At 43.7% G+C, this 24,634-nt stretch overlaps 1 protein-coding gene across 1 annotated transcript in view; it reads right to left on the minus strand.

Moving 5' to 3' along the window:
- PRPSAP1 (phosphoribosyl pyrophosphate synthetase associated protein 1) overlaps positions 1 to 24,634 on the minus strand; it is a 44,501-nt gene that overhangs the window by 6,412 nt on the left and 13,455 nt on the right. The window contains exons 3-7 of the mRNA XM_060202816.1: positions 22,558 to 22,624; positions 11,939 to 12,111; positions 8,046 to 8,161; positions 7,440 to 7,495; positions 2,820 to 2,965 (exon numbers count right to left, since the gene is read on the minus strand). Coding sequence (XP_060058799.1) covers positions 2,820 to 2,965; positions 7,440 to 7,495; positions 8,046 to 8,161; positions 11,939 to 12,111; positions 22,558 to 22,624 — 558 coding nt within the window. The remainder of the gene's footprint in view (positions 1 to 2,819; positions 2,966 to 7,439; positions 7,496 to 8,045; positions 8,162 to 11,938; positions 12,112 to 22,557; positions 22,625 to 24,634) is intronic.

Consider the following 24,634-nt stretch of genomic DNA (forward strand, 5'->3'; position numbering starts at 1 on the left):
ATGGGTGGTTACACTGATCTACCCACTCCTTAAAAGAGACATGGTCCTTTCTCCTTACCACTTTTCTCTGTAAAAAGACTGCCAGTCAATATCCCCTCGTCAAAGATCACAAGATAAATTCAGATCTAGTTTGATGCAGAAAACATCAATGAAAACTCCTGTTTCTATTATCCTGCCTTTCCCTCCAAAAAAAAAAAATTTTTTTTAATTAGTTTGAAAAGGAAAACACTGGCATGATTGGGATCCAGCCTTCAAAGGGTAATTTGAAGTTCTTTGGGCCTTTCCCCGCTAGGGAAAGAAAGAGACAGGCTGGGAGTACGGATCAACCTGCCAACACCCATGTTCAGCAGAGAAGCAATTACAGAAGCCAGACCTTCCACCTTCTGCACCCCATAATGACCCTGGGTCCATACTCGCAGATGGTTAAGGAATATAAAAGCTATCAGGGGAGGGAATGGGATATGGAGTTTTTTCTGGTAGTAGGAATTGTGTGGAATTTTACCACTCTTAGCCTATGGCTTTGTCAATATTTTTATTTTATAAATAATAAACACATGACCTGAGAGGTGGTGCAGTAGATATGGCATTGGACTCTCAAGCATGAGGTCCAGAGTTTAACCCCCAACATCACATATGCCATAGCAGTGCTCTGGTTCTCTCTTTCTCATAAGTAATAAATCTTAAAATAACAACCACAAAAAAACTGAACATATTGTTTGCTGGGTACTAAAAGACTGAGTAACCCTCAAAGGATATAAACAGTCCTAAAAAAAGAAACAAGGAAACAAACAAAAGCCTCTAAATGTTCTAATAGTTTCCCAGAAAATAAAACACTAACAGCTTAAGGTTTAGAAAAGGTACCTAACACATATTCTGAAGATAAAAGGTGCTACATTTTCTCACAACAAATACCAATTAAGAATAAAATGTGCATCATTTTTTATGATAGAAATTACTGTTAAAGAAAAACTTAGTTTCTCCAATTTGTAAAAATGATTCCCTAATGTTCTTAAAAAGAAGGGGGCCAGGTGGTGGCATACTTGGTTAAGCACAAACAACAGTGCACAGGACCCTGGTCGTCACCCACGGGGGGAAGCTTCATGAACAGTGAAGTAGGGCTGCAGGTGTCTGTTTCTCTCTCCTCTCTATCTCCCCCTTCTCAGTTTCCCTGTCTCTAGCAAATAATATATAAGTAAAAATTTTAAAAAGGAAATTGTCTTCTGCTTAAAAAAATCAATGATTTATTTTATTTTAAAAGAGAGGGAGAAAGAGATAGAAGGAAAGATACAAAAATGAGAGACCACAGCACTACTCAGCCCTGGCCTGTGGTGGTGCTGGGGATTGAACCTAGGACCTGAGAGCCTCAGGCATGAAAGTTTTTGCATAACCATTATGCTATCTTCCGAGCCACCTTCTTAAAATGAGCATTTTTTCAAGTGAAATAATTCAGCACTGACAATCATCCTTAGATTTCTCTTTCTTGTCTTTTCCCCAAGAATCAATTGATCAAGTCTTCCTTTTCCAAAATAAGAAGTAAGAACGACATCAATAACAATTATAACTACAACAACAATAATGACAAGGGCAACAAAAGGGAAAATAAATATTTTTTTTAAAATTTAAATAAATAAATAAAAAGTAAAAAAAGATAAGGGGGAATTATTATCTCTCCATTTGATCTTGGTCCATACCTTGTTTTCTAAATACCATTTTTCACTATATTTAGGCTCTGTTTCAGAATTCTGTCATCCAAATTTAAAAAAGGTCATTACAGAAAATGAAAAAAGAAAAACTGAGAAAGTTGTAATGGAAACACACCAGAATGTTAATAAAGAAATGCATCCCTTTGCAACATTTCCATAATACACAAGGTTACCATCAAAAGTCCCTCAGAATAGAGCTTTTCATCATATAAAATAGTGTGATTATTTGTACTATCTATCAATATGACCCTTGACCCTAAATTGTCTGTGGAAATACATCCGGTCACTAAAGTGTGCAATGACCTGAGAGTGTACAATTGTGAAGCCCCAAGCTTGTTTTCTAAATATCATTTTTCACTAGAATTAGGAAAAGTGGCCGATTGCAGGGTTAAAAAGAAACAATATGAAGATTGAACATCTAGTTGTACCAGAGTAAGGATTTATTAAAAAAAAAAAAGTTATGGTCATGTCATTGCTCCAGACCAATTTTTTTCAGATAGAACGAGGAAAAGATACCACAGCACTGATGCTTCCTGCAAAGCTCCCTCCAATTTGGTGAGAGGCCGGCCTACAACTGGGCCATGCACATGACAGAGCAGGTGCACTACCTTGCTGGCCTTACACTGTTAGATTAATAACAAGTTATTCCAGTATCAGAGCAAAGGACTGGGTCCTTAAGTGATATAAGTTACCTGATATTTGACTAATCGGTTCAAATCTGATATCTGACCAATGGCTGTTACCCTGAACACACAGTTTTTATACTAAGGCTAAAATTATTTCACAATCTCATTGTTTTTTTTTTTATTGCCCCTATTTATTTATTATTGGCTAGAGACAGAGAAACTGAGAGGGGAGGGAGAGAGACAGAGACATCTTCTGCAGCCCTGCTTCACCACTTGTGAAGCTACCCCAGTCAGCTCAAATGCCCTGATCACAGCCCACAAGTGGGGAGCTCGATCTCCTTTTACAAAAGGAGACTGGGGAAATCAATGAAATACACTCACTTATCTGCAAGTACCAAGTCAAATATGTATCCACATAGGTACTAACTCACACTGTTCAAAACCTCCTTCCATTTAATAGATAAAGCAAAGCACACAGAACTAGTCTTACACGGCAGCTCCAGGCCTGTGTGCACAGTGGGATTTTTGACCATTGGGGGAGAATGACGCCCATCATCCATGTCCAGCTCTGTACACTGGGCTTCTCCGTGGATCACAGCTAAGCCGAGGCGAAGTCTTTCAGCATATGACTGGGCTCTAAGAGAAAGGCAAGAGAAGTGATTTGTTAAAATGCATGGGGAAAAAACCCAGATGCCACTATCTCATCACTGTATTGAATTACTGGGTCGTCGGAAAAGTCATAACACACTTTTGCAGATGTGCTAGCTTATTTTGGAGGCACAGATAGTGCTAGTTCATTTTTGGAGGTACCAGAGTCACTGGCATCTGTGTTACTGCTTTGTCATTTGATGGCTTCATTAAAAAAATAAGTGATTTGGTTGCGTTTGGAGAGTTTATGGTAAGCTGAAGATAGAAGTCCAAACTGCGGGGGTCGGGCGGTGGCGCAGTGGGTTAAGCGCACGTGGCGCAAAGCGCAGGGACCGCCATAAGGATCCCGGTTTGAGCCCCCGGCTCCCCACCTGCAGGGGAGTCGCTTCACAGGCGGTGAAGCAGGACTGCAGGTGTCTATCTTTCTCTCCCCTTCTCTGTCTTCCCCTCCTTTCTCCATTTCTCTCTGTCCTATCCAACAACAAATTGCGTCAACAAGGGCAATAATAATAACCACAAAGAAGCTACAACAAGGGCAACAAAAGGGGGGAAAAATGGCCTCCAGGAGCGGTGGATTCATGGTGCAGGCACCGAGCCCAGCAATAACCCTAGAGGAGGAAGGAAAAAAAAAAAGTCCAAACTGCATTTTTGCCATATTTTAACCATTTTACTTCCGTAAAGGGAAGAATGTGGAGCTTGGGGAAAGTTGTGTAAAGGTTTATGGTGGCAACGCTCTCACTACAGGAACATCGGTGCCAACAATGCTCATGAGATTCTGTGTGGGTGACTTGGATCTCAATGACACTCTTCGGCCAGGGAGGCCACCGAGGTTGGTGAAGACAATATAAAGGCATCAGTCCAGTCAAAGCCATGTTACAGGACACTAAGGACCACAGACACACTGGACAGCCATCATTCAGACGTTCACAGCCACCTAAAGAAGCTGGGACTTGAGTTCCTCGTGGGGTCAAAAAAGGTCATTTAATGGTGTATATGAATGTCTGTGATATGTTTATTAAACATGAGGTAAAAGATCCTGTTTTGAAGTGGCTGCTAACTGGTGGTGAAAAGTGGATTGTTTACAACACTGTGTGGTGTGCAAACTATCTTGGGCCTGATGTGATTCACCTCAAATGACAGTGAAAGCAGACTTTCATCAGAGGGAGGCAAAGTGGTCAGTGTGGAGGGGTTTTAAAGGTGTCGTGTTGTGACAGACAACCAAAGAACCCAACAATCAATGCGAGTGAATGTGGACTGTTGCCGACTGGACAGAGAATCCATCATCCAGAAACATCTAGGAGTTATGTTCCACACACAAGTTCGATCCTGTGTCAAAAACGGTCGGAGCTCGGATGGGATGTGTTGGCGCACCCACCGCACTCGCCTGACCTTGTGCCGCCAGGCTCCCACTTGCCTCACTTTCTTCAAAACATTCAATTCGGATGTGGCCGTAAAGCAGCACCTTGTTCAGTTTGTCACCAATAAAGACAGGTCCTTCTATGAGCCAGGGATTATGAAGCTCGCTGAAGGATGGCACAAGGGTTACCACACAAAGTGGGCAATATACCAATTACTGATGCTGTTCTCTGCATCTGACTCTAGATAATTTGGGCCCTACCTTTTATCCACTATGACAACACTCACCTTCTCATCTCTGGATAAAAAAATAAAATAAAACTTTGTTCAAAAAGATCTCTTAAAAATTATTACCTGGGGCCAGGCAGTGGTATGCCAAGTTGAGTGCACATGTTACCAAGCTGAAGAACCCTGGTTCAAGCCCCAGGCTGTCCCCACCTGCAGGGGGGAGGTACATAAGCAGTGCTACAGGCCTCTCTCTCTCCCCCCCCTCTTTCTCTCTCTATCCAGTAAGTGGACTCTTTTGATTTATTTTTATTATCTTTATTTATTATTGAATAGACACAGTCAGAAATCAAGAGGGAAGAGGAAGATAGAGGCAAAGAGACAGAGAGACACCTGCAGCCTTGCTTCACCACTCATGAAGCTTCCCCCTGCAGGTGGGGACTGGGGGCTCGAACCTGCACTGTGAACTGTGTTACAGTGCACGAAGGGTCTTTGTGCACTGTAACACATGTTCTCAACCAGGTGTGCCACCACCAGGTCCCAAATGGAATCTTTTTTAAAAGATCACTTTCTGGGGTCGGGTGATGGGAGCAACTGGTTGAGTGCACATGTTACAATGGCCAAAGACTGGGTTAAAGCCCTGCTTTAACCAGGGGGAAAGCTTTGTGGACGATGAAGCAGTGCTGTAGGTGTCTCTTTCTCTCCCTATCCTCCTCTCCCTTCTTGATTTCTGGCTATCTCTATCAAATAAAGATAAGAGAGAGAGAGAGAGAGAGAGAGAGAGAGAGAGAGAGAAATACTGTCCTATGAAAATACCCTTAAAGAAATCACTTTCTGAGTGGTCTGGGAGGTGGCACAGTGGGGCTCTCAAGCATGAGGCCCAGAGGCATCACTTATGTTGGGGTGATGCCCTGATTCTTTCTCTCCCTCTCCTTAATAAATAAATAATTTTTTAAAAAATCATTCCCTGTAAAAGACTCATAGGTCTTCTTTTACTGAGAACTGTTCTCCCAAAGGAAAACTACAGGGAGTCGGGCGGTAGCGCAGGTTAAGCGTAGGTGGCGCAAAGCGCAAGGACCCCGGTTTGAGCCCCCCTCCCCGGCTCCCCACCTGCAGGGGAGCCGCTTCACAAGCAGTGAAGCAGGTCTGCAGGTGTCTGTCTTTCTCTCCCCGTCTTCCCCTCCTCTCTCTATTTCTCTCTGTCCTATCCAACAATGACATCAATAATAACTACAACAATAAAACAAGGGCAACAAAAGGGAATAAATAAGTAAATGTATTTTAAAAAACTACAATGTAGGATATGACAATAAAATGGGCCACGCACAAGCCATTAAGCCTCTATAGGCTATACTTTGATAGACCCTCGACAGACACCTCATTCCTGTTTCAGAGGCACCAAGACAGATTTTTCTTTTCTTTTTTTTCAAATTATCTTAACTTATTTATTGGATAGAGACAGCCAGAAATCAAAAGGGAAGGGGTGATAGGGAGAAAGACAGAGAGACACCTGCAGGCCTGCTTCACCACTCATGAAACTTCCCCCATAGATGGGGACGGGGCTCAAACCCAGGTCCTTCTGCACTATAACATGTGCACTCAATCAGGAGCTCTGCCACCCGGTCCCCCAAGACAGATTTTTTTCTTTGACAATTTTGTTCTTGAAATTCTATTAATAATGCATAAGTGGTAAATGGACAGGTGTCACCAATTTGACTGGGCTAGCTTAGCTACCCTGTGGAGAAAGTATATTCAATTGTATACCAACGCCCAATGCCTGTTTATAAGTAGGTAAAAAATGTTGGCCTGCACCCTATGTTTACACAATAAATTATGTAATAGTTAGCTAGTACATCTTTTTTAAAAAATGTTACTTTTCCTTGCATATGTATGATTTTTTTTTCCCCCTCCAGGGTTATTGCTGGGCTCGGTGCCTGCACCATGAAACCACCGCTCCTGGAGGCCATTTTTCCCCCTTTTTGTTGCCCTAGTTGTTGCAGCCTTGTTGCGGTTATTATTGCCATTGTTGACGTTGCTTTGCTGTTGGATAGGACAGAGAGAAATGGAGAGAGGAGGGGAAGACAGAGAGAGAGGGGAGAGAAAGACAGACACCTGCAGACCTGCTTCACCGCCTGTGAAGCGACTCCCCTGCAGGTGGGGAGCCGGGGGCTCGAACCGGGATCCTTATGGCGGTCCCTGCGCTTTGCGCCACGTGCGCTTAACCCACTGCGCCACCGCCCGACTCCCGCATATGTATGATTTTATACACTCCTAGGTCACTGTTTCACTCATATGGATGGATGGACTCACACACACACACAGTTAGATAGATAGATAGATAGATAGATAGATAGATAGATAGATAGATAGATAGATAGATATGGGAAGACACCACACACAGCCCCAGTGCTTCCCATGGTGTCGTAGCCCTCCCATGGTCTCACACACACACACGGCTGCATACATGGCAAGGCAGATGCCCTGCCCACTGAGTGATCTCTAAGGCCCTTCATCTCCCCCCCCCCCTTTTCTTTATAGTTTCTTAGAAGACCTGTTGTTCAAATGGCTGGAAAAGTATCTCACTCAGCCAGTGTGCTGCTCTGTCATGTGTACAACCCAGGTTCCAGCCCCACCCACAACACACTGGAGGAAGCCTCAGTGCTGTGGTCTCTTACTCTCTTCTCCCTTCTCTGTCTCTTATCTAAAATTAATGTAGGAAGGAAAGAAAGAAAGGAAGGCAGGAAGGAAAGAAGGGAGGAAGGAAGGGAGGAAAGAAAGAAGGAAGAAAGGAAACAACACCTGTTCAAGGTAGAGAGGCAAGAAGGCCAGAAAAGAAACAGAGCAAACTCCGAAAGTTCTCACGGACGCCTGGTCTGCTTACCTTTTTGCAGCATCAGGAGACTTAGCTACAATAACCGCGTTCCTGTAATTTGGGATCTAAATTTAGGAAAAAATAGGAGAATACTGAAAAGTGAACAGGAAGAAAGGACACAGTATGTCTGCATTACATGTTTTCCTCTGGTGACAATGGCCCACACTAGTAAACAAATATGCTGGAAGTGCATCTGCACATTTCAATTTTTTTTTCAAACGTCTCAATGAACATCACTGCAAAAAGACAGCTACATCGAGGAGACAAAAAAAAAACCAAAAACAATAAATAAATAAATAAATAAATAAGAAGAAGAGAAAGAAAAACTGAATCTTAAAACTTTCACTACAGGCAAACAGATACTTAGAAGGCAGGCGGATCTGAGGCGCAATGGATAGCGCACTGGCCTTCTGGCGACAAGATACTTAGACAGAAATCCAACGGGAACCTATAACCCTCCACTCGTCAAAAACTGACTCCAGCTAGCTGCCCCGGGCATTACAGCTTCGGGGGCGGATCGTCTCATATGCCCTTCAACACTGAAATCTGGTCCCCAAAGAAAAGCTACAAAGGGTCTCTTTGGAGGGCAGGGGGTATTTGCTGGTGGCTCCTCACTTCTTCCTGGATATACTGAAGCAGGAAAGGTGAGGCTCTAAGGTTGTCCACGGGAAAGCTGAAAAAGCCTTGGATCTCCTTTTGATGAAGGTCCATAGTGATAATGTGAGTTAAACCTGAAATTTTAAAACAAAAAATTACAAAGTTCACCCCTACAAGTTAGTGGCTACAGCGGACACAAACTAGGTGAGCGACTCCTGTTTCTTAACAGAAGACTGGAGACGGGGGTGTGGTGAGCAAGCACATCCGTCGGGCCCTCATTCTAAAACTTGACACAACTCAAGGAGCTGGGCATAGATGAGCCTACAGCCTTCCAGATGAACAAACAACTACAGCCAGGAAAGTTAAGTGCTTTCCTTTATGATTATTAGCTGGGTCCTGAGAATGGAGAAAAGAAAAATCAGGCAGGAGCAAAAGGAGAAATGTGGAATTAGTAAGTACTGAGGCAGTAATGGATATAAAAAAGGATTAAGGCCTTGATTAAAGAACCTAGAAAGAAATGTTAAAGGAGTGTGGGCATGGCTGGACATAAGGGATGAGAAAAGCAAAGGCAAAATACTACAGACATTACAGGAAAAGAAGTTCACGGGACGCAAAAATGAAGCATTAAAGACAGATGATTTATGTGTCATGAAAGAATGGGTCACATGGTCTAGGAGGTGGTTCAGTGGATAAAACACTGACTCTCAAACATGAGGTCCCAAGTTCAACTCCCGACATCACACATATGTCAAAGTGATGTACTGGTACTCTCTCCCCATCCATCTTCTCTCTCCCTCTCTCTCTCTCTCTCTCTCATATTATCTTTATTTATTGGTTAGAGACAGCCAGAAATCGAGAGGGCAGGGGGAGACAGAGAGGAAGAGGAAGAGAGACACCTGTAGCGCTGCTTCACTAGCTGCAAAGTTTTCCCCTTACAGGTGGGGCCTGGAGGTTCCAACCCAAGTCCTAGTGCATTGCAACGTGTGCACTCAGCCGGGTGTGCCACCACCTGGCACCTCTCTTTCTCACAAATAAATAAATTGGGCCATCAAAATAGCTCACTTGGGTGGTCTGGGAGGTGGTGCAGTGGTAAAGCTTTGGACTCTCAAGTATGAGGTCCTGAGTTTGATCCCCGGCAGCACATGTGTCAGAGTGATATCTGGTTCTTTCTCTCTCCTATCTTTCTCATGAATAAAATCTTGAAAAATAATAGTAATAGCTCACTTGGGTAGTGCGCTGCTTTTCCAAGTGCACAACTCAGGTTCAAGCCTGGTCCCCACTGTATTGACTAAGCTTCAGTACTATAGTATAGTCCCTCTCTCTCTCTGCCTCTTGTCTGTTCAACTAACAAACAAATCTTAAAAAAAGAAAGGAAGGAAGGAAGGAAGGAAGGAAGGAAGGAAGGAAGGAAGGAAAGGGGGGAGGGAGGGAGGGGAATGGGTAAGGCTGGGGAGACAGCATAATGATTATACAAAAGACTTTAATGCCTGAGGTTCCCAAGGTCCCTGGTTCAACCCCCTGCAACACCATCAGCCAGAGCTGCACAGTGTTCTAGTGTCTCCCTCTCTCTCTCATTCAAATAAAATTTAAAAACAACAGATCAAGAAATATTCCTATAGAACAATGAAAACATATAATCAGCAGTGCTTAAGAAAAAAAAAAAAGAGGTAGGGGCCAGGTGGTGGCACACCTGGCTGAGTGCGCGCTACAATGCACAAGGACCCGGGTTATAGCAGGGGGAAAGCTTTGCAAGTGGTGAAGCAGGGCTGCAGGTGTCTGTCTCTCTCCCTCTCTATCTCCCCTTTCCCTCTCAATTTCTGACTGTCTCTATTATAAATAATGACTATTTAAAAAAAAAAAAAAGGTACATATATGTATCAAATGGCTGAACAGCCATTTAAAGCTTCTAGAGCAAAGGACCAGTTTTGTATGTTTTTTTTTTTCCAAAAGCACTGTACTTTGGGGAGGGGGGCTTGGAATCAAGCCAAGGATCTCACAGTTCCAATTCAACCAGTATGCATTTTCTGAGGACTCAAATATAAATCTAAATTTTTTGCCTCCAGGGTTACTGCTGGGGCTCGGTGCCTGCAATACAAATCCACTGCTCCTGCTCCTATGGCTTTTTTTTTTTTGATAGTACAGAGAGAAATGGAGAGAGGAGGAAAAGACAGAGAGGGGAGAGAGAAAGACAGACACCTGCAGACCTGTTTCACCTCTTGTGAATCGACTCCCCTGCAGGTGGTGAGCTGGGGACTCGAACCAGGTTCCTTGCTCAGGTCCTTACACTTTGTATCATGTGCTCTTAACCTGGTGCGCTGCTGCCTGGCCTCCTAAATCTGAATTTTTAAATAATATCAGGTGAAGGGCATGGTGGTTCTGCAAAAGATTTTCATCCAAAAAAGAAAAAAGAGAGACTTTCATGCCTGAGGCTCTAAAGTCACAGGTTCAATCCCCAGCAGCACCAGAATCCAAAGCTGAGCAGTGCTCTGGTCTTTCTCTCTGTATCTCTCATTAAAATAATAATTAAAAAACATTAATAAGTAGGGTAGGGTCGGGTGGTGGCACGCCAGATTAAGCGCACATAGCCCAAAGTGCAAGGATCCCAGCTGAAGCTCCCAGCTCCCCCCATATGCCCGGGGGGGGGGGGTTTACTTCACAAGCAGTGAAGCACATCTGCAGGTGTCTGTCTTTCTCTCCCCCTCTCTGTTCCCCTCCTCTCTCCATTTCTCTCTGTCCTACCCAACAATTACAATAACAATTAACAGCAGCAACAACAACAACAAAAATAGGGCAAATAGCCTCCAGGAGCAGTGGATTTGTAGTGCAGGCACTGAGCCCCAGAGATAACCCTGGAGGCAAAAAAAAAAAAAAGAGGGGGAAAAAGTAATATCAGGCCAATAACCTGCTAAGCACAAAATGTTCCATTTGTTTTATAGATCAGAAAGTAAGTCACTGCTGTACAATCACAAGGAATGAAAGCAATGGAAGTGACCTACTATACAGAAAGAAAAACAGGTGTGTGTGGGGGTAGACTATAGAAGCTGAAGAAAAAAAAAGAATTTCAGTTTTAATATTATGTGCACAAATAAAACGTAGCTGACTAAGGCAAATACTTAAGCCTAGACCTAAAGCTCAAAAAACTCACCAGTGCCAACTGCAATGATGATGATAAAATGAAATGGAAGAAAGGGGTGGGGAGACAGCATAATGGCCATGCAAAGGGCTTCCATGCCTGAGATGCTGAGGCCCCAAGCTGAATCCGTAGCACCACTGCGAATGGCTCTGGGAGAAGAGACAGAGAAGGAGAGGAGGAGGAGGCGGAGGGGAGGGAGAAGGAGGAGGCGGAAAATGTTCAAGATGAGAGAAGAAAACAACAAAGTGAATAATGTCAGACCAAGCAACAAGAGTGAGAATTTATATCTAAGTTCACTGATCAATAACTAGAACTGGGCAAAAGGAAATAAGAGAAAGTTGGGCTGGGTGGTGGCACACCTGGTTAAATGCAAGTTACAATGCACAACGACCTGGGTTCGAGCCCCCAGTTACCACCTCCCGGAGGAAAACTTTTTGAGTGGTGGAGCAGTGCTACATACATGGTGTGTCTCTCGTACTCTTTTTCTTTTTTTTTAAGAAAGGATAAGAGAGAGAAAGAACCAGACATCAGACATCACTCTGGTACATGTGCTGCCTGGGACTGAACTCAGGACCTTGTGTCTAATGCTTTATCTACCGCACCACCTCCTGGACCTCTCTCTCTTCCTATCTCTCCTTTCCCTCTTGATTTCTGACTGTCTCTATCCAGTAAATAAATAAAGATAATTAAAGAATAATAATTTAAAAAAGGAAGTAAGAGAAAGTAATTAGGGAACAATACTTAGCGTAACAAGGTCCCCAAGGGCGCTGGGACTCACCCGCTTTGGCCAACATAGATGCCAGGAGCTTGCACACAATCGAACCCCTCTTCCTCATCTTGCTTTGCTTGCTGTAGGGGAAGTAGGGGATGACTCCAATAATGTTCCTGGCGCAGGCTGTCTTCAGCGCATAGGCCATGATCAAGAGCTCCATGACGGCTGTATTCACATCTCTAAAAGAGTTAAAGTGTGTATTCATTTATTAGCTCCTACGGAAGATCTTGACTCCAGCAACTTAGCTGGAGCTAAGATGGCTCTTACAGGTACTGGATTGTCAGTTACATCATTCTTTTTAAAAAATATTTATTTATTCCCTTTTGTTGCCCTTGTTTTATTACTGTTGTTACATATTGGTGTCGTCATTGTTGGACAGGACAGAGAGAAATGGAGAGAGGAGGGGAAGACAGAGGGGGAGAGAAAGATAGACACCTGCAGACCGGCTTCACCGCCTGTGAAGCGACTCCCCTGCAGGTGGGGAGCCAGGGGCTCGAACTGGGATCCTTATGCCGGTCCTTGCACTTTGCACCACCTGCGTCTAACCTGCTGCACTACCGCCCAACTCCCACATCATTCTTTTTTTTTTTTAAACAGTTGTTTATTTATTCCCTTTTGTTGCCCTTGTTTTATTGTTGTAGTTACTATTGTTGTTGTAGTTGTTGGATAGGACAGAGAGAAATGGAGAGGGGAGGGGAAGACAGAGAGGGGGAGAGAAAGATAAGACACCTGCAGACCTGCTTCACAGCTTGTGAAGCGACTCCCCTGCAGGTGGGGAGCCGGGGCTCGAACCAGGATCCTTATGCTGGTCCTTGCACTTTGCACCATGTGTACTTAACCCGCTGCGCCACTGACTCCCTTTTTTTTTTTTTTTTTTTTTTAAACCAGAGCACTACTCAGCTCTAGCTGATGGTGGTGAGGAATAAAACCTGGAACACTGGAGCCTCAGACATGAGAGTCACTTTGCATAACCATGATGTATCTACTCTCCATCCTGTCTTTTTTTTTTTTTCTACACAAAAATGAGCCATGGGGAGTCAGGGGGTAGTGCAGCTTTTAAGCGCACATGGCACAAAGTGCAAGGACCTGCGGAAGGGAAACAAAAGGAAAAGTAAATAAATAAAAAAAATTTTTTAAATAAGTCATGACTTTTCTGACAACAGTTATTTTACCCTCATTCCAACTAAAGATGGCAGTCCAGTTCACAAACATAGAGGAATTTTTTCTCATTCTCCTTCTCTCACTCCCTCCCTCTCTCTCTAGCTGTAGAAGCTCTGGTTTTCCTCAGAGGTTACTTAAATTCACAGCACACTACCTACTGTCCCCTCTGCCTGGATCTCCCTCCAGTCAGTGACAGTCCCCAGAGGGGACAGACATCAGCTGTTGGCGGCCAGCTAGCCAGCATCTGCTGGCACCCTCCTGAGACTCAGCCACCAGCCAACATGCTCGCACCCTATTTTCCTGAGAATGCTAAGAGAACCTTCTGTTCTCTTGTTTACCATGCACTACCGAGAGGATCTGCTTTATTTTTCCTTTGGATATAGAGGGTAGAGTGAGGGGTGGAGAAGCCCAGAACTCAGTTTTCAAAAATCTCCACTATCACTTCTTTCAACAGTCTACAGGCTCCTAACAAAAACTACCCAGACAAGTAAAGAAGGAAATATGATCATGAAAGACACATAAAGGCTAGTTCTTTTTTTTATGGTTATAGGAAGTTTACTGGAATAAACAAGAAACAGACACCAAGAGATTAGAAGACCGAACAATAAAAAGGAGGAAGGCATGTCAGCAAAAAGACAGCCGACAGCCTCTCTACTTCAATTTTTTTTTTTTTTGCTCCAGGGTTATCACTGGGGCTCGGTGCCTACACTCCGATTTCACTGTTCCTGGCAGCCATTTTTTCCATTTCTTTTTAACATATATTTTGTTTTTATTTTATTTATTTATTCCTTTTTGTTGCCCTTGTTGTTTTATTGTTGTTGTCATTAATGTCATTGTTGGATAGGACAGAGAGAAATGGAGAGAGGAGGGGAAGATGGAGAGGGGGAGAGAAAGACAGACACCTGCAGACCTGCTTCACAGCTTGTGAAGCGACTCCCCTGCAGGTGGGAGCCAGGGTTCGAACCAGGATCCTTTCACCGGTCCTTACACTTTGTACCACCTGCGTTTAACCCACTGTGCTACTGCCTGTTTCCCTTTTTTTTTCCTTTATAGCACAGGACAGAGAGAAATTGGGAGAGGAGGGGAAGACTGAGAGGGTGAGTGAAAGAGAGACACCTGCAGACCTGGAGCTTGGGTCACTGATCAAGTCCTTGTGCTTCCTACTAAGTTCACTTGACTGAGTGCATCACTGAACAGCCCCCTGTTCAGACTTAATTTTACCAGAAGACTGCTCAGCTCTGGCTTATGGTGGTGCAGGGATTGAACCTGTGACTTTGTTTGCTTAACCATTATGCTATCTACCCTCCACCTTCTAGTTCAAGGCCCATGAAGCTATAGGTAGGCTATGTCCTTGAAAAATAAGGAAAGAGGGTGTGGGAGACAGCATAATGGTTATGCAAACAGACACTCATGTCTGAGACTCCAAAGTCCCAGGTTCAATCTCCAGCACCTCCATAAACCAGAGCTGAGTAGTGCTCTGGTGTTTCTGTCTCTATCTGCATCTCTCTCAAAAATAAATTTAAAAAGTAAGGAAAGAACCTTGAAAGCCTGCAGGATACTGTTCCAAGGTGCTACCCATTCCCTCCTCTTTGGATTATACAAGTGTCTGCAAATAAACTCTCTTTAGCAATGAGGAGGGTGTGTCCCTTGGCTTCTCACAAAAAGGACAACTTCCAGATATCTTAATTCCACCCAGGTGAGAGAGAGGTCCTTCAGGCGACAGGTCTCAGTTTATCTGACATGTAGCAGTGATGCTGCCATCCACACAGCAGACTTGAAAGATACTCGTTGAATCAGGGGTTCAGTGGAATACTCTTGAGGTGAGTTTTCGCTGGAAAGGGTGGGCCCCTTCTTCCCAGTCTCTTCCACTTGCAGCTTGCATCTCTCTGACAGGTTTGTCCCTGTTGTATCTGGGAAAGTGTGTCTGCAAAAGACACCCTCTTTTCCACATTCATTCAGCTCATGAAACTTCCAACTTGGCCTTTGTAGTCTGCATAATTTTTCATAACCATGCAGGGGGGGAAATTCCGCCCAGAGGGTGAGTTATGATTCAGGATTCAACTGCAAGGCAACTAAGATGTCCCTTCTGGTGTGCTTATAGGTTACAGTATTTCCCCAATTATCGTTTCTGCCTTTGATAGAAACTGAAGCACTTTTCTCCTTGATGTTCCCAATTTAACAATGTCCCAAACCTGATATCAAAAGGTAAATCACTTGTAATCTCTTGGTATAATCAGAACAAAACACCTGTCAAACACTTTCAGAGAACTAAGGAATCTGAATACTTTGTTGATTTTAGAAATTCATTCATTCACTCAGCAAATATTTACTGAGCTGAGTCAGGCACTGTAGCATGTGGAGGAAATAAAGTGAGCAAAGCTAAACCAATGGTGACCTACACGAATCACTCGGAACCCACGAGAATCAGGCTGGCGAAGCAGCTCACTTGGCTAGTGCCACCCAAGCTTCGAGTCCAGCCCCTGCCACACTGGAGGAAAGCTTGGTGCTGTGCTATCTCTCGCCTGTCACATCTGAGAAAGTCGGCCTAGAGTGGGGAAGCCATTACAACAAACAAACAGAACACAGGGCTCATTCTTGGCAATTATCTGTGTGTTTTAGACAGACACAGAGAGGCAGAGAGAGTGAGGGAGACCACAGCACCAGAGCTTCCTTCAGTGTGATGGGGGCAGAGCTCAAAGCTGGTGGACCACATGACAAAGCAGTGCAGCATCCAAGGTGGCAGTCACCTGTTCCGAGAGGGGATATACCGAACCCATGTATGAATGTTCCCCTTCGCACATCACATTACCTGAATCAGCACCAAGCTTTCTATCTACAATAGCAAAAGTCCTCTTCCATAAATGAACTGCCTGTCAATGCTAGAAATCAGACTATAGTTTTCTTAACTGTCCTCGTGTTATGCTGCGTGGCATCGAAAAGACCTGGTTAAGTGCACATGTTACCATGCATAAGGACCCAGGTTCAAGCACCATCCCCACCTGCAGTGGTGAAGCAGGACTGCAGGTGTCCCTTTTTCTCTCCCTCTGTCTCACCCTCCCCCAATTTCTCTCTGTTCTATCAAATCAAGTAAATAAAGTTAAAAAAAAAAAAAAAAAAACCTTAGGAAGATCCACTGGACAAGATCCCTATTGCCAAAAAAAATATGTGTAGAGATACAGATAATAGATTCTAGAAAATCTGTGTATTGGAGAGTAGGCTTCAACTGAGTTTGTGATAAAGATTATAAAATTATAATATACTTAAGTGCAGGTGGCACAAAGTGCAAGGACCAGCGTTAAGGACCCTGGTTCGAGACCCTGGCTCCCCACTTGCAGGGGAGTTGCTTCACAAGCAGTGAAGCAGGCCTGCAGGTGTCTATCTCTCCCCCTCTCTGTCTTCCCCTCCTCTCTCCATTTCTCTCTGCCCTATCCAACAACGATGACAACAATAATAACTACAACAATAAAACAACAAGGGCAACAAAAGGGAATAAATAAATATTAAAAATTAAAATATACGTCCAACAACAGATGAGTGGCTGAGCAAGTTGTGGTATATATACACAATGGAATACTACTCAGCTATAAAAAATGGTGACTTCACCGTTTTCAGCCGATCTTGGATGGACCTTGAAAAATTCATGTTGTACACTCTAATTTCATCTCAGGTAGTTCACTTTCTAACAAAGTCCCATAACCTAGACATACACCAGTTTCTGTGAGAGAGAGCGTATGCGCACACGTATCCATAAACTACTGCAAAATATATACCTGAAAGCAGGATTACACTAGAGTTTGCAGTGAGTACCTCCCCAACACTTCCTCTCCACTATTCCAATCTTGGGATCCATGTTTGCTCAACAAATTGTTTGGCTTTGTATGTTAACTCTCTTTTCAATCACCAGGTTCCAGATGCCACCAGGATGCTGGCTAGGCTTCCCTGGATTGAAGACCCCACCAATGTGTCCTGGAGCTCAGCTTCCCCAGAGACACACCTTACTAGGGAAAGAGAGAGGCAGACTGGGAGTATGGACCGACCAGTCAACGCCCATGTTCAGCGGGGAAGCAATTACAGAAGCCAGACCCTCTACCTTCTGCAACCCTCAACGACCCTGGGTCCATGCTCCCAGAGGGCTAGAGAATGGGAAGGCTATCATGGGAGAGGGTGGGTTATGGGGATTGGGTGGTGGGAATTGTGTGGAGTTGTACCCCTCCTACCTTATGCTTTTGTTCACTAATCCTTTCTTAAATTAAAAATTTAAATAAAAAAAAAAAATTCATGTTAAGTAAAGTAAGTCAGAAACAGAAGGATGAATATGGGATGATCTCACTCTCAGGCAGAAGTTGAAAAAAAGGATCAGAAAAGAAAACACAAGTAGAACCTGAACTGGAATTGGCGTATTGCACCAAAGTAAAAGACTCTGGGATGGGTGGGTGGGGAGAATACAGATCCAAGAAGAATGACAGAGGACCTGGTGGGGGTTGTATTGCTATATGGAAAACTGAGAAATATGCATGTACAAACTACTGTATTGACTGTTGAATGTAAAACATTAATTCCCCAATAAAGAAAATTAAAAAAAAATTATAATATACAACCCTGAGATCTGGATAGTTTACCACAGGGAGATCCAGATAGCAAGACACTAGAGTAACAACATGAAGAATTTCTGAGAAGCCTAGACCTCAGAGTAACTTTCTTTTTAATAATCACTAATTTCTCCCATGAGATTTATTTTCCTCTTCCCTATGACCTATGCCAAGGGATTCAACATCCTTCAGGTCAAGGGTGAAAGCCTCCCACACCCTGTCCCTTATTGGTTAAGGAGACAAAAGAGCCTTTGTCACACTGGCTTTCCCCCTTCCCCATCCGCTGACAGACATGGAACAGATTGGACACCCAGCAGTTACTATGTAAATTTGCGGAGTGAAGAAAACTTGGCTGGCAGCCTTTGTTTTGTTTTTCTGTTCCCAAAGAATGTTCTAAGTACATCTTGGCTAGTTTTGTGGTCTTTGGAGTTAAGTAGGACAATCTTAATTCTTTACCAACTGACCGACTTCCTTTCTCCCACTTTTTAAAATTTTCTTTATTTATTGGATAGACAGCCAGAAATCAAGAGAAAAGGGGAAGCTAGAGAATGAGAGAAACAGACACCTGCAGCCCTGCTTCACCACTTGCAAAGCTTTCCCCCTGCAGGTGGGACCTGGGGCTTGAACCTGGTCTTTGCACACTATAACATGTGCGCTCAACCAGGTGCATCACTACCCAGCCCCTTCCCTTTCTTTTTTCTCCCAGAAAGAGTACAAGACAGAGGAGAACCACTACAGCTTCAGGTGACAGGTGATCCTTCCTCTCTCTTTGCGTGATGCTCCCATATGGTGACCAGGGACTCAAACTGCAATCCTTCAGTGGTGAAGTGTACACTGCATCCAGTGAGCATCTCTTGCCCATTCCTGTCTATTTTTTTTCCTCTTAGCATAATCACATCCTATATTAAACCTAATCATTACTTCCTATAGGTAAAAATGAATTGCAGAAATAGACATGATATATAAGGTTGTTAGAAAAAGTCATGACTTTTTTTTTTCTCCAGGGTTATCACTGGGCTTGGGGCCAGCACTATGAATCCACCACTCCTGGTGGCCATTTTTCCTTTTTTTTTTTTTCCTTCTATTTTATTTGATAGGACAGAGAAAAATTGAGAGGGAGGGAGACAGAATGGGAGAAGAATAGATACCTACGGACCTGCTTCACCACTTGTGACATTCTCCCTGTAGGTGGGAAGCGGGGGTTCAAACCCAGATCTCTGTGCCTAGTACTAAAATATACTGCACCCCACTGCCTGGCCCCCACATATTTTTTCTACTGAACGTTATTTTTTCAGTTGCTGTTATTCCATGGCCCGGTGACACATTTTTCTATGCAAAAGTGTCATGACTTTTCTGACAACCCACACGAATGCACACACGCAATTTAGGTGTGCCAAGGCTGCAAAGAGACCAACACTATAGACAGAAATAATAAAAATGAGGCGAGTTTAACCCCCTACTCCCAGTTTCAACAATCAGCTACAAGACTCTGTTATCTCTAAAGAATGAAAAGACTCTAGGGAGGCCTCTCTGAGGCAGTATCACACATGCAGGAGGCTCTGGTGCAGCAACAGTCCTGCAAGCCTCACTCTACAAGCCTGCTTTACTTAGCTTTGCTGCTTAGTCTATCTGGAAGCACCCTATGGACCATATTAAAATATTTTGATTCGCGGTAAGAAGTACATCTGATCCTCTTCTTTTCTGGCAGAGAATTCCTAACCCTTGGAATTTCCTAAGTGGAAAGCCTAGTAAAAGTTAAGGGCATAGCTAAGGACTAATTCCAAAGGGGAAAACCAAGGGATCAAAGAACTGGCAATGCTCAGCCCACCCTGATCTCTGGGGCAACACGGGACTGAAGGTAGAATCAAATGCCATAGGGCCAATGATGTATGTAATCAGTCATGCCTGAGTGATGGCACTTCCAAGGAAAGCTAAAATGAGGGGGTTCAAGCAGCTTCTGGGCTGATGGAGATGTTGAAAGTTGTTTTGTCCAACCATTATGCTATCTCCACGCACAACCCCTATCCCTCTAGAGATAACAGCCAGGCGATGCTTAGGTTGATCCTACCAAAAAGAGAGAGACGACACCTGTAACCTCTGAATAATCTCGAGACATGAACACAGGAGAGAATGACACCACCTCCAAGGCAGGGCTCTGGTTTCCAAAAGCAGCCATGTTTTATCAAGGCCCACATGGTTATTCAATCCCCTGCAACCGCACGGATTGCTCCTTTTCCTTTGGTCAAATTTTCTAGTAGCACTTTTTTTTTGGCTTATGATGGTGTTGGGGGGTTGAACCTGGGACTTCAAGCCTCAGGCTTGAGAGTCTCTTTGCATAACCATTATGCTATCTACTCCCATCCGCTAGTAATACTCTTAAGTACAAGTAAAAAAAAAAAAAAAAAAACTACAAACATTCCCAATTAGCCATTCACCACATCTTTTCTCCATTCTTATTTTGTGCTTTCCCTAGAAAACACTTATTCAGTCTGTTTCTACCCTCAGTATCACTGTAGACTGCAGGTATTAAAAGCTTATACTGGGTAGGGGAGATAGCATAATGGTTATGCAAAGAGACTTTCAAAACTGCCTGAGGTTCTAAGGTCTCAGGTTCAATCCCCCACACCAACATAAGCCAGAGCTGAGCAATGCTCTGGTAAAAATAAAAATTAAATTAAATTAAAAGCCTACACTGAGCAGTCTTGGTTATCATGAGCTATCAAAACCAAGAATTTACATCAAGCATGACCTCTTGCCACAAAAAAGACTAACAATAGGTTGTCTGGAGGTGACAGAAGGGCAATTTAAAAATTTAAGAATACGGGAGTCAGGCTGTAGCGCAGCGGGTTAAGCGCACGTGGCGCAAAGCACAAGGACCGGCATAAGGATCCTGGTTCGAACCCTGGCTCCCCACCTGCAGGGGAGTCGCTTCACAGGCGGTGAAGCAGGTCTGCAGGTGTCTATCTTTCTCTCCCCCTCTGTCTTCCCCTCCTCTCTCCGTTTCTCTCTGTCCTATCCAACAACGATGACAACAACAATAATAACTACAACAATAAAGCAACAAGGGCAACAAAAGGGAATAAATAAATAAAATAAAATATTAAAAAAAAAATTTAAGAATACATTTTGTCATGCCAGCAGACTGTACTCACATGGTTTATGACAGGAAAAGGAACTCTGAATCGAACCCAAGAATTTTCAAGTACAGACAAGATATCACAAAGGTCTTTGCGATTTCAGGTGGGATTCTGTGGAGAAGGGGTAAAAGGAGTCGCAGGGACTCGCGTACGCCTGGGAGATACAGAAGGGAGTTAAAACTGGAAGGGGGTGAACAATGGCTGAAGCACTGGACTCTTGAGCATGAACTTCTGAGTTCAATCCCCAACATTTCATGTGTCAGAATGACGTTCTAGCTCTCTCTCTACATCTTTCTTTCTCTCTCATTAATAAATAAATTAAAAAAAAAAAAAAAGAACCATCTGATCCCCACCAGCAAGTGGTGAAGCAGGTCGGTAGGTGTCTCTCTTTCTCCCTTATTCCTCTCAATTTCTTCCTGCCCCTATTGGGAAGCCGGGGGGAGATAAAATGCACACAAATTGTGTTGCATTTAATTAATTTACTCCACAAAGCAAGACCACTAGTGACTGAGGTCAAAATCCAACTGATCATTAAGAAAACTCATCAAAATCCAACTGATCATTTAGAAACTCATTAAGAGGGCCAGGTGGTGGTGCACATATAGCAGGGACTGGCAAAAGGATCCTAGTTCAAACCCCTGGCTCCCCACCTATGGGGGGGGGGGTTTTGCTTCACTAGTGGTGAAACAGGTCTGCAGGTGTCTATCTTTCTCTCCCTAGCTCCCTTCCTCTCTCAACTTCTCTCTGTCCTATCCAATAAAATGGAGAAAGAAAGAAAAAAAAGGCTACCACCAGGAGCAGTGGATTCACAGTGCAGGCACTGAGCCGCAGCGACACCCCTGGAGGCAAATAAATAAGTAAAAAATAAAGAAGTCATGAATTGCCTTCTATAGTCCAGACACAGCTTTGCATGCTAGAGACACAGCAGTGACCTGGGAAATACCTCCAACTTCCTGAAGCATGAATTCAAATGTGGATACGAAGGGAAATGTGTCATAACAAAAAGCAAGTTGTTCTCTAACCTGCACCCAGAAATACATGTACCCAAGGACACACCCAAGTGGAGGAAGCTGGCAGAGGGAAGGACAGTGCCTGTGTGGTGGTGATGGTGTGGGGAAACGCACCTGACACCCTCAGAGCGGTGCCTAGCACACACCGGCTGATGCAAAGGCAGCTCTGACTATGATTACACCTCTGCTCCACTTCTTAAAGCTACCAAAGTAAAGAGGAAAACATACTTCATGGCGCCCTATAAATGTGCCCTGGGAACATTTAAGTTATTGCTCCAATTAACACTTATCGAGAAGGGTTACCCAAGTCATTAAAGCCTCAGTTACCCCTTAAATCCTCACAAAAATGGAAAAGTATTGATATTTTTGGCTCTATAGCAGCTGTAATTAAGTGGCTTACACACTGCAGTGAAGGCAGCTTACTACTTACTCCTCAGTTATTCACATCATCTGGGACTAGCTAGCAAGGTGGTGTCTCTGGTATAAGGCACCCATAACCTTTGAGTTCCTCCCCCAACTCAGAGACTAGACCTAAGTACATGAAACAGAACCAAGGCACAGGGTGGGGGAGACAATACAATGGTTACGCTGATAAGACCTCATTCCTTGAGTTTAAAGCTTGAAGATGGTGAAGTCACCACACACCAGTAGGGTAGGAAATCCAGATGACTAATTGCATTCTGGGAAGCATTCAGCTTGGCATGCAAATACACTGTGCTGACTCTTACCTGGGTATTGTCTGTATGATGAAAATATCTTGGCCACGAACAGATTCTTTAATTTCAACTCTCGTTTCTGAAAAATAAAAATACTCTATAGTCTTAAGAACAATCAACTAATCATGCAATAGCCAGAGGGTTCGGGTAATAGACATTAGCCTGAATTTGCATTTCACTTGGGGCATCAAAATTCATTCTTTTTTAAAAAATTTATGTTATATTTATTTATTTCCCTTTTATTGCCCTTGTTGTTTTTTATTGTTGTTGTAGTTATTAGTGTTGTTGATGTCGTCGTTGTTGGATAGGACAGAGAGAAATGGAAAGAGGAGGGGAAGACAGAGGGGGAGAGAAAGACAGACACCTGCAGACCTGCTTCACCGCTTGTGAAGCAACTCCCCTGCAGGTGGGGAGCTGGGGGCTCGAACCGGGATCCTTAAGCCGGTCCTTGCACTTTGTGTCACCTGTGCTTAAGCCGCTGTGCTACCGCCCGACTCCCAGTCACTGAATTTTTAAGAAAGATTGTGTTAACATGAGAGAGAGAGGGAGAAAGGGAGAGAGAGAGAGAGACTAAAGTGGGGGAAGAGAGAGAAGCAGAATACTACTCCAGCACATCTGATACCGTGGACTGAATTCAGGAAATTCATACTTCTAAGTCTAGTAAGTGACATTCCCAGGCTGTACCATTGACTATCTTAAATAACTGGCTTAACTACTTTAAAGTTTGGATAAATCTTTAAAGAGAAATAAAGAGAGAGAGAGAGAGGCTTATTTAATAACTGAAAGCCATCTATCTGACCACAGCTTCACTCCAGCCTGTGTGGTGCCAAAGACAGAACCTGGGGCCTCATGCATGCACGTCACACATCCTAACTACAGAGACATCTCACCAGGCTCCGAAATTAATTTTTACTAGATCCCAAACTGTGTCCATATATGCAACTCATGTGCTTTTATCTTTTTTTTATTTTTATTTTTCTGTACTTGACAGACAGAGAGAAATTGAGAATGGAGAGAGATAGAGGAGAGAAAAAGAAAGAAACCTGTAGCACTGCTTCACTACTCATGAAGCCTTCCCCCGGCAAGGTGGGTGGGGACTGGGGGTTTTAACATGGGTCTTTCTGCATGATAGCATGTGTACTCAACCAGATGCACCATGACCCAGCCGCTACTGTCATTATATTAAGAGAAAAATAAGAGGAAGTTGGCCGGTAGAGCAGAGAGTTAAGCATAGGTGGCGCAAAGTGCAAGGACTAGCGTAAGAATCTCGGTTCGAGCCCCCGGCTCCCCCACCTGCAGGAGAGTCGCTTCACAAGCGGTGAAGTAGGTCTGCAGGTGTCTATCTTTCTCTCCCCCTGTCTTCCCCATCTCTCTCCCTTATCCAACAACAATGATATCAATAACAACAACTACAACAATAAAAAAAGGGCAACAAAAAGGAATAAGTAAATAAATATTTTTTTAAAAGAAGAAGAAAGTTAAGAGACACGGGCCAGACAGTGGTGCACATGATAGTGAACATGTTACAACGTGCAAGGACCCAGGTCCCTGGTCCCCTCCTCAGGGAGAAAGCTTCACAAATGGTGAAGTAGAGCTGCAGGTATCTGTCTATCTTTCCTTATATTCCCTTTTCCTGTTGTTATCTCTGTCTCTATCAAATAAGTAAATAAATCTAAGAGGGTAGAGTCTGAGATATGGCACAGTGGATAAGGCACGCAAGCCTCATGCCTGAGGCTCCAAGTTCCCAGGTTCAATCCCCCACACCACCATAAGCCAGAGCTAAGCAGTGCTCTGGTGTAAAGTAAAAAAAAATTAAAAATAAAAAATAAAATAAAATAAAATAAATCTTAAAAAAAAAAAGTATATTATGACCCAGGGGGTGACAGTGGTAAAGCTCGGGACATACAGAAATAAGGTCCCGAGTTGGGTTCCTCCCATCCAAGCACTCACCAGGCCCGACTCTGCATAGCTTCTGAGAGCAGACCAGATCGGGTGTGTTCAGAGTGGGATGGCCATAGACCCAGTTTGATTCCCGACACTGCATATGCCAGTACTTCTCTGCCATCCCCCATCCCCCATGGTTTTTGTC

Source organism: Erinaceus europaeus, chromosome 12 (assembly GCF_950295315.1).
Source record: "Erinaceus europaeus chromosome 12, mEriEur2.1, whole genome shotgun sequence".
NCBI lineage: Eukaryota > Metazoa > Chordata > Mammalia > Eulipotyphla > Erinaceidae > Erinaceus > Erinaceus europaeus.